Below are 16,062 nucleotides of genomic sequence, written 5' to 3'. Positions count from 1 at the left end.
AGATCAGTCCAGAGTCTCGCCCAGAAGATGTGGGGAGAACTGGAGAGTCCGCGCGATCTGTTATGGTAATTAGTATGAAGAATGGCACAGGTTTGGTTTAGTTCCTCACGTTTTTAATGTTGGAAAGACTTATCCACGTCCTACTGCTAGTTCAGGGGGATGAGAGTACGTTATTTGTGGTTGTGCCCGTTAGTATCTTGGTTCAAGTACTTCTCAATACTGAGGGACTGCAAGTGGAATACCAGGTTATGTGGCAGTGTCACTGAAACTTTCTCTGTCTCCATCTGCTGGAAGGCAGGAAAAACCCAGGAGTCTGGACTGATCTGTGGTACTACAGGAATGAAAATTAACACGCAAGAACCAATTTTCCTATTCTTCCCAGACCTAACGTCCACCTGCTTACTAATTAACAGACCTCTTCTCCAGAATCCTGTCCAAATATCTGCACTAGTAACCTTGACTACATTTCGTTTCATTTATTAAAATGTTATATCCTGTCCATAAAATGTGTTATCCTTTGGCAACAAATTTCACAGCTTGTCTGTTGCCTGAAAAAAATATGTTCATAAATTTGGTTTTAACCTGTTCGTTTCATGAGGTGTCCTCTAGTCCTTATACTAATTGAAATGGTAAATAACTGTTTCCCATTTACCTGTTCCACACCACTCATTCTCTTTTCCAAGCTGAAGAGCTCTATCCTGTTTAATCTTTCCTTCTCAAAGGAGTCATTCTTTTCCCTTTTATCAGTCTTGTTGCCATTGTCCTGGTTCTACTATATCTATTTTGAGACAGGGTGACCAGAACTGCACACAATATTCAAGGTGCACCATGGCTTTATACTATACAGAGGCATTATTATAGACTCAGTTTTATTCTCTATTCCTTCCTGAATAACTGTGGATGCTGGGCCTCTAAGCAGTGTTGACAATGACAACACCCTTAACAGAGGCTTTGGAGGATGTTTGACCGCTTCCAGGAAATTCTTTTCAGGCACTGCTGCTGTTGGTGCTCTGATCATGGACCTAGAACACACACACACTAAAACTAAACAAATAATTTAAAAAAAATAAAGGATATCTGCTCAACAATCACCTATAAGGCAGGAAGAAATTCTCACATAGGTTAAACAGTCACCTTTAAGAATGTCACCAACATCCCCATTCTCCCAAAACAAAGAGAAACAGTTTACAAAAAATTAAAATAACTATTTGTTTAATCATAAAGAAGTTTGCATGCAGCTTGACATGATTAGAACAGATCTTGCTACAGTGTCCTGAACTGTTATTGCCAACACAACTCACAAACTGCACAATATCTTGAGCTGAAGACTCATTGCTTTATCAAGTTTCCTGTTCTCATTTAGAAGTCTATAGTATTTATTTTAAGTACTTTCAACCTAACAGATCAAATATACAAACACTACAATAGATAGAACCTGAGATTAAAAGCTACCAAAACCCACAGCCTGAAAAATAAGTGGAAGCTGTATGAACAGGACAGCAGCAAGGTCAAATCTTCTCTTTTAATATACAGATTACATTCATAATGGCTGCATGCAAAATAGGTTGCTGAGGGTCAGCAAACATCTTTAATAAAGATGTGTCCTTAAAACACAGGGCTTCACCCAAATCAAGCCCATAATAATATTTTAATCCAAACTTACAAAGCCCCTGAAGATGTTTAGGACAATATCATGTGAATTAACAATGCTTTATAGACAGACAAGCAGAGCAAAAATACAATAAACACTTGGTGATTTTATTGTACAAAGAGGAAGGCCTCCTGTGCTGGAAAGCAGTAAGATGCTCAGATCCCTACATGGCCTGCCACAAGTTGTGATCTCGTACAACCCAGCTGCTCTCTAAGCCAATAGAGCTTTTTCACCTTAGGACCAGGCCTTCAAGGACACAAACACTGTCTTTCTTTCTGCCTGCTGGGCCTTGGCTCTAGTATCCTAGCTTGTTTCTGGATATTTTTTTGCTTTTCTAAGAGAGCAATATCTGATTTTAACCCTGCTACACGCACTAGGCTTGAGTTTGCCCACTTTCTAGCTTAAACGACGGGTTATTAGACCAGTGAACGATGAGTCCTGGTCAGGTCACCACAAAGCACCAGCTCAGACTTTTTTCATCATTTACGGAAAATGCAAAATCAAACGTTTTCTCTTCTTTTGGTTGTCTTCTGCAACAAAAGTGATGCATTCTAGCACCATAGCCAATGCATGCCCAGTAGGGCATAGCTACTCTTAAGTAAATACACTAATACATATATATATATATTTAAATTTATTTTCCCCCTCTGCCCCGATATTTAATGTACTACTTTGTCACAGTTGTCAAATAGGTGTCCCTAACATCTGGAGACTGCTTCAATAAGTTTCTAAAATACAGACTAGTTCCTGCTGAACTTCTGTTTCCTGAGTGAGGTGAGGGACATGTGGGGGGTATTTAATATATTTGGTCTGACTCCCTATCTCATGAATGAAGAAAAACATCCCCACTGCTACCAATGACAAAACGGCCCTAATAAGCAGTGCCATTCTCCAAGGGGGGTTGCTGTAGGCTTCAATCATCGAAGTCTGGAATGTCATCGTAGGAGTAGCCTCTGTAGCCTTTGGATGCATAGTATGCAATTCGCAGATGATAAAACCCGGGTAAGAATACCAGGATCCCAATTATCAGCACAGGGATAGCGCGGTCTGTATCCTGAAAGAAATGCAGCCAAAAGGAGGAAGACACAGTTAAAATGTATTATCAGTAATATAGTGGCTGTCAAGCTGGTCCAGTGGTAAGTGCTGTGCACTGCCATGCAGAGGACATGTTTCAGACCTAACTCCTGGCTTCTGCTCCCTGCTGGGGCTAGGGATACTGCAGAGGCAGCACTCACAGCCCCTGGGAGGAGAGAGTCTCAATTGAATCGTTGCTCAATGGTGAAACCATTAGCTGGACTGAGGGTCCACATTAGCTAGGTTTTTGAGGGAGCTGCAGTTTGTGGTCCCAAAGCAAGGACAGTCATGGTGATGGCCATGCCAACTTGGGAGGGGGATATAAAAAATAGAGGAGCACCCAGCCTGAATAGCTGCACATGAAAATTCATGGTACCATAGCTCAATAGTGACTGGTTCCATTTGAGCTGGAAGCCCAAATAAGAAAGGAACTTCCAGGCCAAACCCCACCCCTTCCTCAACCCCAACAAAATATAAAGATTATCAACAGATAACGATCTCTAGGCCCACCCAGTTGACCTCAGCATCCCCAGACCCTACTTGATCTCCAGTCATCTCCTGCATAACAGCCTTCTGTACCCAGACCAAGCATGCTTGACTTCTGACATTGTTCTGGTTGGTAAAATTATTGGACTATTACTAAAATTTTCACTTTTCTGCCTTAGTCTAAAATATCATCATTCAAAAGGATTCTTAAGATATAAACTGAAAAGTATCTGACTTTGGAGGTGGCAGTACCGGTGCTGAACTACAGCATGACCTTTCATGCAGACTGGTTCCTTAAGGAATGGGGCTGAACCAAGCTTTGCATGGAAGTAGACCTTCGTGTGTATTGGGGTGGGGCGGGGGGGAGGGAAGAAAGAACATCAGAGTTGTGCATCCATAAGAAATGCAAGGGGGAAATTCAATGCAACATGTCTAGAGAACAACTAGGCTGATTCTAATGAAACCTGAACACAGGGCAACTGACCTGGGGACCCCACAGCCAGTCAGGTGTTCAGGATATCCAGAATGAATATGCATGAGATAAATTTGCATATACTGAGTCCCCATGGTATGCAAATGGATCTCATGCATATTCATTTTGGATATCCTGAACACCAGACAGGCTGTGGGGTCCCCAGGACAGGTTTGGGAAGCCCTGACATAGGGCAAAAGCAATTTTAGTTGGACGGAATAAAATTGTGGTCAGACTTGGATTATCAGTTTTTACAAACATTGATAATATTGCATACAAATAAAACCAAGGCTGTCTAGAATATCATACTGGCTCCATTTACAAACATCACTACAAGGACCAAAATACATCAGGAAAGTGGAGGGGTGTAAAAAAAACCAACCAAAAAACAAATGGGCTGAGCTAAAGCCTTCCTCTCAAAAGTGTCACATGGCATCCTAGTTAAAGTGAGTGCAGAGCTGGACATTAGGGAAACAGCTTACCTCTTTGATAATGTAGCCTGCCAGAAGAAGGGCTCCGATGACAATCAGCAAAGTGCCAATCATGAACAGCACCGTTGCCAATGCAATTGCCTTGTATGGGATCCTTGGTGGGCTCTTCTTGAACTGAGTGTTAAACAAAGATTAAAATTAAAAGGAACCACCTCACTAAAGTATTAATATCCTGGAGTTTCTACAGCACATCCAGGTCCCTCAAGAGCTTGAAACTGTCTACTGCTCCCCCTGCTGACTAAGTCAGAAAGCAGAATTAAAAAGTGGCAAAACAAAAAAAAAAAAAAAAAAATGAAATTACTACTAACCTGATAATTTCCTTTCCTTTAGAAAAAGGTAGGTCAATCCCAACGAGGGGGTTATGCATCTCTGCCAGCAGATGGAGAAGGAGCAAAAGCTGATGTCATCAGTCTGCCTGTATTCTTTCGAAAAGCCAAAATGTGGACAAACCTGATTAAACTTGAACATTATTAGCAACAGGCAACCATTCGTGTTTTTCAACCAACAGGAACACTGAGCTCAGCCAAAAGAAGGAAGGAACATATCTAGAAAACTAAGAGCTAGAGAAGCCACTTACCAGTTATCAACAAAGAGCAGGAATCATACTCTGGATCACTCACCCCAAGAAGGCTAACCACAAATTCCAAATCCAGCAGCCGAGGGCAGGTCTGGGATTGACCTATCCTTCACTAAAGGAAATCATAGGGCAAGTAGTAATTTTTCCTTCCTAAGAGTTTGGATACGTCAATCCCAGTGAGTGGGATATACAAAAGCTAATCCCGAAAAGGGTGGGAGGCTGCCAGCAGCCCAGTCATAACCGTCTGCGCAAAGGTGGCGTCCTCCCTGGCCCCAACATCCAACCGGTAATGCTTGGAGAAGGTGCACAAAGATGATCATGTTGCCGCTTGGCGAATTTCAGCCGATGACAACAAATGAAGCTCTGCCCACAATATTGCCTGAGCCCTCCTGGAATGCGGTCTAATCTTCTTTGGTAAGGTAACTTCAGTAGCCACATAGGCTGCTGTAATGACCTCCTTAACCCAGCGGCAATCGTTGCCCGCATTGCTGGTGCTCCCTGCTTACTTCCATCATAGAGCACAAACAGACATTCAGACTTCTGAACAGTCTTAGTCACCTCCAAATAGTGCAGTAAATGACGCTTGACGTCCAAGGAATGCAAAAGGCAGTACACTCAGCTTCCATCTCTGTCCCTGTCCAAGGCAGACAGAGAAATGGACTGATTCAAATGAAAGTCCGAAGCCACTTTGGGCAAAAATGAAGGCACAGTCCAAAGGTGAACTGCACCCAGAGACACATTGAGAAAAGGCTCATGGCAGGAAAGAGCCTGCAGCTCAAGAGGCCTGATGAGCCGAACAGATTGCTACCAGATAAACTGTCTTCAAAGTAAGCAGCTGCAAGGAAAGAATACGCAGTGGTTGAAAAATCGGAACTGCCAAGAACTCAAGGATCAAGTTAAGATCTCACAAAAGCACCGGAAGCTGCAATGGGGGATGAAGATGTTTAATTCCCTGCAAGAAACAGAACATGTCTGGATGGAAAGATAAAGGCCCTCCATTGATTCTTTCCAGTGCAGCAACTTGAACCTTCAAGGTATTAAGGGCCAAACCCTTAAGCAAGCCGCCCTGTAAAAATTCCAAAATCAAAGGAATATCCACCTTGAGCGATTGAGTACCTCGCTCAGAGCACCAGGCCTCAAAGACCCTCCAAACGCTTAACATAAGCTCATAAGCTACATAAATTAAAAATGTCAAGCCCGAAGAAGACTAGAAATTACAGAAGGCGAAAAACAGCACTTCAACAGCTGAACCCTTTCAATGATAGAGGTCTTTAAAATTATGAGAGGTCTTGAACGAGTAGATGTGAATCGGTTATTTACACTTTCGGATAATAGAAGGACTAGGGGGCACTCCATGAAGTTAGCAAGTGGCACATTTAAGACTAATAGGAGAAAATTATTTTTCACTCAATGCACAATTAAGCTCTGGAATTTGTTGCCAGAGGATATGGTTAGTGAAGTTAGTGTAGCTGGGTTCAAAAAAGGTTTGGATAAGTTCTTGGAGGAGAAGTCCATTAACTGCTATTAATAAAGTTGACTTAGGGAATGGCCTCTGCTATTACTAGCATCAGTAGCATGGGATCTTCTTGGTGTTTGGGACTTGGCCAGGTTCTTGTGGCCTGGTTTGGCCTCTATTGGAAACGGATGCTGGGCTTGACGGACCCTTGGTCTGACCCAGCATGGCAATTTCTTATGTTCTAATGGCCAAACTGTATGACAAAACTGACCAGGATCCTTGTATAGAATGAAGCCCTGATGTAACAGATCCATCCAAGATGGTAGCCAGAAGGGAATGGACACCAGAAGTCTCTGGAGATCAGCATACCAAGGCCTTTGAGCCCAAACCAGAGCCACTAAAAAGATGGTGTTGGTTTGACTTGCAATCTTCTGTACCAGTCTGCCTATCAAAGGCCAAGGTGGGAACACATACAGCAGGGCACTGTGTACCCAATCCTGAACAAGAGAGTGTCTTTGCCCATCACTTTTGGGTCCTGCCTGCAACTGGGAAGCTTGGAACCTTCAGATTGTTGAAGTTCGCCAACAGGTCAAGATCCGGTAAACCCTAGCGATCAGCAGAAGCGGAAAGCCTCGTCTGCCAGCTCTCATTCTCCTGGGTCCAAGCTTCTCCTGCTGAGGAAACTGGCTCTGACATTTCCCTTTCTGGCAATAAGAGAAGTGAATACGATTAGGAGATGCTGCTCCTCCCATACCAAGAGTGCATCTATCTCCTCAGACACCTGTTGACTCTTGGTTCCACCCTGATGATTGATGTAAACCACCACTGCCGCATTGTCGGACATTATCCGGACCGCCCAAGCTTCTAGCCACTCGGCGAACCACAGGCATGGTAACCGAAGCGCTCATGCCTCCAGTCAGTTGATGTTCCACTGCTGCTCCACTGCATTCCGGCATCCATGCAACACCAACTCCTGACAGTGAGCCCCCCAAGCCCGGAAGCTCGCATCTGTTGTGAGTACCAACTAATCCGGCACTATTGGAGAAATTCCCTTCCTGAGATGGTCTGTGTGTAACCACCAGTCAACTGGGATTTCATGTCTAACGGAACGAGCAGCCTCAATGCATAGTTCTGCGATTGCGGACTCCATCGGAGAGCAAGGTGCACATACCCAAGGAACTACTTCTAATGAGGCAGCTATCAACCCTAGGACCTATAGATAAGACCACACAGTTGGATGAACAGAGTTCCACAGGGACTGGATTTGCAGTATCGAGTGGAAAGACTCCAGCAGAAACACTCTGCCCTGTCTTATATTGAATCAAACCCAGATATACTCCAGGGTCAGAGATGGCTGTAAATTGCTCTTGGCCAGATTAACCACCCAGCCTAGCTCCTGCAACAAGAAAACCACCCTGCGGGAGACAAGAAGATTCTTTTCCAATGTCAGCTCAAATCCACCAATCGTCCAGATGGGGTGAACTAGAATTCCCTCCCTTCTGAAGGGTCACCGCTACAATACCATGACCTTGAAAAAGGTCTTGGACGCTGTGGCTAGTCTGAAAGGCAAGGCCTGAAACTGGTAATGGGCTGAATCCTCCTATCCTGAACATCCTTCAGAGCCGCACCTCCCTCTATCAGGATGGTGGTACACTTTGTGACAGAACACACAAAGGCATCCACCTCAGGGAAGAGCAACTGCTCTCTGGCTTGTGGATCTAAGGGGTATAGACCCGCTAAGATGTGTCCTTCTTTAAAGGACGCTTTTGGCGCATTCCATCCCAGATTAATCAACTCCTGATCGCATCAAAGAGGGGAAAGAAACAAGAAGCCTCGCAACAAGTGACCAAAATAGGGTCCTTCTGCTGGAATCACGCCCAGCCACTCCAAGAGTCTTCAGGGTCTGAGATATTAGACCCGGCAATTCATCTCTCTGAAAGAGTGCTATATGGCTCCAAATCTGGAGGAATATCCCCTTCCTCACCAGGAGAACCAACACCGTCATCATCGGTATCATCCTGATCCACCTGCTTTCGAGCTCTGTCAGACTGCACTGCGCTATGGCGCTTGACTGTGGGACAGGTGGAGGAGCACTCGGAGTGCCAGGAGCTACCTTAGTAGGAATTGCCTCTTCAGCAGACTGGCCCTGTAAAAATATCTACAATCCCTCAAAGAATTCCACCCAGGAAAAGGAGACCAGGTCCATTCCAGGCCCCACAGGCCCAAACCTAATGTCCTGCATGCCAGTGTCCCCTGAGGAGTCAACTCATGACCAATCCCCTGCAGTGTCTCCCTCAGTCCCACTCCCCTCAGATTGAGGAGATGGATCATCGTCTACAAAATCAGAAGGAAGCAAATCTCCGTGAGCATCCAAGCAGTGCTGACACATGGCTCTAATGTGGCAGGCAGCACACATAGGCGCTTAGATTTCTTTGCCATGGGCGTCATGCTATAAGCGCACAGTCCAATGAAGGCTCGCGCCAAGCTTTCCCGTGCATACAAGCGCGCCTAATATGTACACACAAAAAATGTGTGTACAATCCCATGCACCTAGGCTGCTCATCCTACTGGCCCCCCAAACTGACTACCCAGGACTGACGCCTAAACTGGGCACACAAGAACACTCAATTCCACACACAAATGAGAATGGGCGCACACCCAGACATGCAAGTGCGCGCCGAGGTCTGAAGCAAAAAAGTGTGCGAACGTACCCTGCAGCCTAGCATGCATCCAAAATGGGATAGTGTTCAAAATAGGCATGTCAGTGTACAAGCTTCGTGCGTCAGATTCTACTTTTTGGTTTAATGTACTGTTACGGATTTATAATCCAGTTAGATGTTTGAGATCTTCACAATTTAATTTGCTAGAGATTCCCTCAATTCGCCATGCCCGTTTATCCTGTACTAGGGAGACTTCTTTCTCCATTGCGGCACCCATTCAATGGAACCTTCTTCCTTTTCACCTCAGATCTTTAGAAGATGTTAAAAAATTTAAAACGGCATTTAAGGAATATCTGCTTCATCGTGTGTTCAATGATAAATGAGGCTGCATGAATGTTCTTAATCTGCTCATTAAAAGATATATGATTTATTAATTGAATATTCAATTTTTGGAATATGCTCTTATGTCTAAAATAGTAAATGTACCATTAATATTTGGTATTTTGCGGCTTGGTTTCTGTGAAGCTGAAATCTGTTGTCTGTATTTTATTTTGTTTTTATTATGTATGTACCCTTGTATATCGCCTAGGCCTTGTTAAGTGTTAGGCGATTAATAAATTTTAATAAATGGAAATGAAATAAATGGAGAAGCCTGGAAGCGGGACCTAACCAAACGGCTGTTCAACCCACCATGCCTGCACTCTCTCCTCATCTCACAGAACTCCCCGGAGACATGAGCGGGACAGCCGAAAGCCGAGGAAACAGACCCGTCTCCTGCTGTCCTCCTGTCGCTGACCTTTTTTTTTTTTAAGTCAAAATAGCCCCCCTACCTGGGCTCAGCCATTCCTGGCTGGGAGCAGGAATGGGTCTGGCTGTGGGGGGAGAGAGCTAAAGCCTTCACTGCCAAGCCGCTCTCAGCCTGCAACCGCTAATTGGTATTTAGGTTCCCAGTAGTCAAGGCTACCAGACTGAGGCACTCTACCGAGGAAGGGACTGCACAGTATCACCTCAGGAGGCAAGCGGTGCTACACAGACAGCTCCTTTCCAACTTCTTTCTTTTCTTTTTTTTCCTCACAGGCAATCCCCCGAAGGGAGACGCACATCCACCATCTTCTGGAATCGGAGAATACTGACAAGGCTGATGTCGGGGCAGGATTCTATGGCCGTGACGTCAGCTTTTCCTCTGCTAGCATAGGTGCATAACCCAGTCGTTGGAACTGACCTTCCCATATGCTTAGGAATGGAATATTTGCTGTGCTGAAGTGTCTGCTTCCAGGAAACAGTCAGTCAGTCACCCAAGCCAGCCAAACACCAGATATTTCTCTAATAGCATAGCCGGGGTCAGGAACTGCTAAATCAGATTCCTACATGTGCCTCTGGATTTTCATATAGGGCCTTGTTAGATGACATTCGGATTCAAACCTATGCACAGCACCACCCCCCCCTGCAAGAAGCGCTGTGTAAGACAAAAAGCAAAACTGGCCCATGGGGAGGCAAGGTGGCTGAATAGCTCCTGGTTTTATCTTATTGTTTTCTTTAGGGGTATCAGAACCCCATCTCCATGCCTGCAACAGGACAAAAGCAGGACTGGAGCGGGGGGGGGGGGGGGGGGGGGGGAATTATACACAGGCTGAAAAGTTTGAAGCCCCCAACTAATAGGTCTCTCTCACTCTGCACTCAGGTCAAAGAGAAGTCTATTCATGCTTTTTACTTGGCTGATCTAAACTAGCCTCTTTGTGAAAAGGAAGGTCAAAGTTGGGCTCTAGGTACCCCACAGTGGTTCTTGTTGTAACTGAAGCTGTATCTAGAATTGCTAAAGCACTATTCCAAGCAATGTAATACTTGTAAATATATTATCTGTCCAGTACCCTGCAGCCACAGAGCACTCCACTGCCAATTTGTAGCCAAACCTCCAAATTCAACAGAGGATCTTTCACCCTTGGAGGCACTAGCACAGCACACACTTGGGCCTGTCAGGACCTGGAGTGTGCCTGGAATCACTGGTCCTGCCTTGAGTTTTTGTGATGCATATCAAGCAGCACGTTCCCTGTCCATTACAATACTGCCAGGACATTTTAAGATTGTAAAATGACTGTGCTCACTTAAACACACCCATTTTAGTACAATAGCATTCTGTACATTATTGATGCATTGCATGTTAAAAATAGAGTTTAATGTACAGGTTCAAATTGTAATTGAACATGGCAGGTTAGTAAACAGGCAATCAAATACAGTAGGTTCAGGAACCAACATTCAAGGCAACAATACTAGATGACATTGTTGCACTGCAATTAAATTAAAAAAAAAATCTGTTAACATGAGGAAAATATAGAGAGATTGGCACAGGGTAACTAAAGTTCACATTTCTGAATGGGGGTAACCTGCATAGAGCGGCAGTTGCTATTACTCTTAACAGAAGACTTGGGGGTAGCTGCACAGAGTGGCAATTGCTATTATCCTTATAAAAAACCAAACATTTGCTGGGCAGACATTTTAGTCTTTCCTGTCATTCACTATGTTACTATGTAAGGTCAACCCAATGGCAACCAGTCAGCATGACTGCAGCTTTGGCTCAACTAGTGCTGAAAGTTCTGTTGTAGCATAGTTCCCTTACTGAGTCAGTGTACCACTGAGGTGGCAGAACCAGCAGGAATATGTTCTAGGAGGAATTTCCTGGTTTCCTTACCTGGAGGTCGATGTATCCATCATCAGTGCTGGCGAGCTTGGCGTATTTCACCTTGCTGCCGGATATCCCAGGAGCTACACTATTACGCGACGGCATCATCACAAGAGAAGGTCAGCTACAGCCTGGAACAAATAGGAGAATTACCGTAATCCATGACAAGAGATTCAAGTGGGGAAGGGGTGTGTTATATAATGCATTCCATCCTTCACTACTCATTCTATGTCACTAACGGGAGAGATCCCATCCCTCTCCCAGCCTAGCCACTGAGAGCAATCAACCCTCCTTCACCTCTCTCCCCATCCTAACCCTCTCTTTCCAATGAATCATCAGGTCCCCATCCCACCCTTTTCATTCTTAAGTCCCCATCATAGCCTTCTGTTTTACGATCTTTCTGAAGATGAAATACTGCCATATAATCATTACTAATTTCTGTGAATCTGCCTTGATCTGCTCAGATCAGCCCTTCTAAAGTTAGCTTCTGAAGAGTATTGTTTTAAGAAAATAAACCATTAATCAGGGGTTTTATGCCAAGGTTCCAAAACAGAGAAAGACCTTCCTTTATCGTTTGGGTGATTTCATCCTAGCCCTCCTTTATTGGATTTAGGTTTTGCTATTTTGCAGGTTAAATTTCATAGGGGCCAATGCAATAAAGTGCACCCAGCCTAGTGCATGTTAACAAACGGATGGACGTGCATTTTGGATGTGCTAGACTAACCCCCGATACTCTGCGTGTCCAAAACGCGAGTTCAAACAAAGACATAGTTAATAGCGCTCATCGCATGTAAATGCCATATAGATGGCTATTACCCCTCAATGCAAAAAATCGCCATGCATCTGATGCGCACTTTTTAACCCATCAAATTTAACACCTGCCCCGGAGCTGGCATAAAGTCTTGCCGCGCAACAAGGCTCAACTAAAAACAAAAAATACTGCATTTCTGCAGTTACTCCTACTTCAGTATCATCACGATACTGAAGTAGCAGTAACTACAGAAAGCATCATGGAAAAAATAAAAAGGCTTGACGGTCTGTGTATATCGTATGTGTATATTGTGCTGGTAAATTAGCTGCCGCGGGATAAAATGGATTCTCATATTGAGAGTCTGTTTTAGTAACCTGTACACAGCCACATTGCCTGGGCACCCAATGCCAAAGACATGCTAGAGACGCAAAATTTATCCCTAGCGCGTCACTTTTAGTGCGACGGCTCATTTGATTATTGCATCGGGTGCCCAGGAGAGGTGGATGTGTGCGCGTTGAAAAACAGGCATCTAGCTTGGACACACATGCACATAAAAACCCAATGGTTTTTATGTGCATGATGTTACATCAGCCCCATAGTGTGACACCATGGGTTAGTCAGGACCACTGCTGATCAGTCTGCTTCCTGAGTGTCATCTTCAATTGGTGGAGGAAACCCCAACTCTTTCTGAATTTTATCCATCACCCCCTTTCTCATTTTATCTTCTCTCAAACTCTGCCATTGTGTTTAGCTATAGCAAAATCCTTAACACTTTCTTATATAGGTAAAGAGCTTTATCTTACTAAAAAATTATTATTATTAGGGCAGAGAATGTCACTAGCCCACTTTCTAAAGCATCTCATCCCCTCCCTCCCTCCCTCCCTTTTCAGTGAGGGTGAGTGTAAAACACTCTTCCGTAGTCAGTGTCTGGATAGCACACCTTTACTACATAATAGAGGTATCCTATTAGTAAAATAATAGAATAGCAACCGCGAATTGCATATTATATTGATCCTCAACTATAACATAAAAAATACTAGCAATGCATCCTTTCCCTCTTAGCATCATCTGTATTTATGTGATTTATATTCCGCTTTTCGGCACTTCAAAGCGGATTATATTTAGGTATTGCAGGTATGAAAAGAGTACAGATTTTAATATAAACTAGACAGAGCAGGGGCAAAACGGTCAGGCTGGAAATCACAAAAGGACAGGCTCGGGAGCATGTGCAAGTCCGCTGGAGAGAGTGGAGCAGATCCCGTACAGCACCACCTTTGGATAATTCGTCTGCTGGAAAATATGAGTACTTTAACGCTGAGCTAAGGACAGATCACTAAAAGCACCTAAAACCAGCCTTCCCTGCGAACTCCAAGGTAAACTGCACTTTAAAATCCACAACAAAGATTTTACACAAGGAACAGGAATGAGCTGCACCCCCATCCTCCCGTGCACTCATTCCCAGCACCCTCGTGCACCATCCCCAGGCGTCATACTTCGTTTCCAGCCACTACGCCATGCACTCTGAGCCCAGCACCTAGAATCCAATCTCCATGCACTCGAAACCCAGAATACAACTCCCCCTACTCTCTCTCTACCTGAGCGGGGAGCCCATGTCCCCTGTTAAACCAGAAGCACCTTCCCAGGGACAGCCACTTCCGGTCACCGACTTCTAGCAGCCACGCTCACAATCAGCAACCTATGCAAGCAACCTTTCTATTGGTGGTTGGAAAGGAAAAGCTGATTGGCTAACCTCAGGCTCCACCGCGCCCAACGTACAGTGGCTGAATTCATTGGTCTTTGCTAGGTAAAAGGAAGAATCTTGCCGGCTGTAACATCTAGCACTGGACAAGGGTAGTGAAGGCGTTATCCAATAGTAACGCAGGCCACTTTTGTGACGAATGAAGACGTAGCTTCCTTTGTAAGGAGCTAGCTAGAGGCCGAGTTGCTGCAATTTATTACAGCAATAAAACGAAAATAATTCCACACTCCTCTCATCTGCTGGTTATAGTTCTTAGTTATACAAATGTTTTTGTCCTCTTGCTGTTATTTGTATATATCGATCAGGTTTTGGCGCTATGAATGTTGTTTATACAAATTCTTTACATCCTGTAACAAAAGATAGTGTTCCTTAGTCTTTGCTGTCAGATACATTATTCTTTTACAAATGTATTTCATTTACTCTTCAGCCCAATTGCTTTTCACTGAAAAGGGAACAGAACCAGATACGATGTCAGAAGTCTTGACTACAGAAAGGCACAAGGTGGCATGGCTTATTCATTGCAAACATAACATTGATGTACCCCAAAAAAAACAAACATTGGAAGCATAACCCTACTAGAATAGAAGAGAATAAAGAAATTGTGATCACCTGGCACATTCCTGTTCCAACCGACAGGACGATCAATACTAGAAAACCAGATAATTGCAGTGAAGGAGAAAAACATAAGAACAGCATTGCTGATAGGTGTATGGAGACAATTAAGATCATTAACTACCAATAGATGCAATCAGAGACCAAGAAATGTGGCAGAAAGATACAGAAATAGTCTTGATTATACTTGGTGCCTCTGTTCTGATTAAGAACTTCCATGTGCACCTTGATATGTTACCTATGAAAATTACACCCTATGATCTGCTGGAGACAGCTCTTTTGGCACAATGCAAGAAGAGCAATAGCTGTAAAGTTGAGATTGAGATCATTCCCAAACTACCTTGGCTTACAAATGAGTTTTTTCAAGGTATGCACAAAATCAACCCATCTAGGGACACTGCCAATGAGCATAGAGGCTTTTTTTTTTTTTTTCTTCATCTTCATGCTGCTTAGAAGTCAGTGGGACACAAATAATGGCAAACCTCACCTTGTTCTCAAATACTAGAGCAGTTAGTTACCACTTGGGTATCCTCTATGTACATATGCAATATAAGACTCACCACTTCCACCTACATGTCAAGAGGTTCTCCCCCATCCAAAGGTGCCCCATTTCTGATATATTGGACATATCAGCGGGCACTTAGCCCATGATGGACCTGTAGTTAATGAAGCTAAAATGTAAAAATGTAATTTTCCAATTAATTTAGCATAATTCTCATCTTTTTAGATCCTGCTTCTGGCATTGATTCACTGTGACCACAGTGAATTGTCTATCTCCCATTGCCTCAGCTACCCAATTAGACTACGTTATTTTTGGCAAGGATTCACTATACCTACATGTAATTTGCTGTAAAGTCTTCAGGGTTAGACAGTGACAGATTTAAGTTTCTGCCACCCCTAGGCACTGTTGGTGGTGTCCCCCTTCATCCATTAGGTCAGACAACAAGGAACAGAAGGTACAGCTCCAGCTTCCTATGGCAACACCACAGTTCAGAAGTAGCTTCTGCAGCGAGAATTAGAAAATTCTGAGGCACATTGGCAAATATGTCCATCTTTTACATTCCATTATAAAAATAGTTTTCCAACATTACTTATGTCTATGTAATTTTTTAAATGGGTAAGTAAACAGGATTTCAAGTATCAGTACAGGGAGGGTTAGAAGACCTGGGACAAGGAGGGGGGTTGACTGGGGATTGAGATAAGTAGGAACAGAGTGAGGGGATTGGGTATGGAGGTAGGAGAGAAAGGGGGGGGGGGGGTCCTAGGATGGGGAAGATTGAGGAAGTGGGGAGGATCAGGAATATGGGATGAGGAAGTACTGGGATTGAGGAGGTGATCAGATAAGGCAGAAACTGAACTCATTGATTGTGGGGAGATTCCAGAATCTAGGGAGAGG

General features: G+C 44.0%; 1 protein-coding gene across 4 annotated transcripts; it reads right to left on the bottom strand.

Moving 5' to 3' along the window:
- Positions 1–1,195: 1,195 nt before the first annotated feature.
- TMEM230 (transmembrane protein 230) lies at positions 1,196–14,153 on the bottom strand. Of its 4 annotated transcripts, none has more exons than XM_029604054.1 (4): positions 14,046–14,153; positions 11,554–11,675; positions 4,166–4,288; positions 1,196–2,705 (listed from the first exon to the last, which is right to left on the bottom strand). In XM_029604054.1, the coding sequence occupies exons 2-4, from the start codon at positions 11,650–11,652 to the stop codon at positions 2,565–2,567; spliced, it is 363 nt and encodes a 120-aa protein (XP_029459914.1). In that variant the 5' UTR covers positions 11,653–11,675; positions 14,046–14,153; the 3' UTR covers positions 1,196–2,564. The 4 variants fall into 4 exon arrangements, with proteins under 4 accessions (XP_029459914.1, XP_029459915.1, XP_029459912.1 ...); XM_029604055.1 differs by lacking the exon at positions 14,046–14,153 and adding an exon at positions 13,931–14,016; XM_029604052.1 differs by lacking the exon at positions 14,046–14,153 and adding an exon at positions 13,891–14,013.
- Positions 14,154–16,062: the final 1,909 nt, after the last annotated feature.

The sequence above is a fragment of the Rhinatrema bivittatum genome, chromosome 5 (assembly GCF_901001135.1).
Source record: "Rhinatrema bivittatum chromosome 5, aRhiBiv1.1, whole genome shotgun sequence".
Taxonomy (NCBI): Eukaryota; Metazoa; Chordata; class Amphibia; order Gymnophiona; family Rhinatrematidae; genus Rhinatrema; species Rhinatrema bivittatum.
The sequence above is the reverse complement of the archived record's forward strand: the minus strand, read 5'-3'. Positions and strand labels throughout refer to the sequence as shown.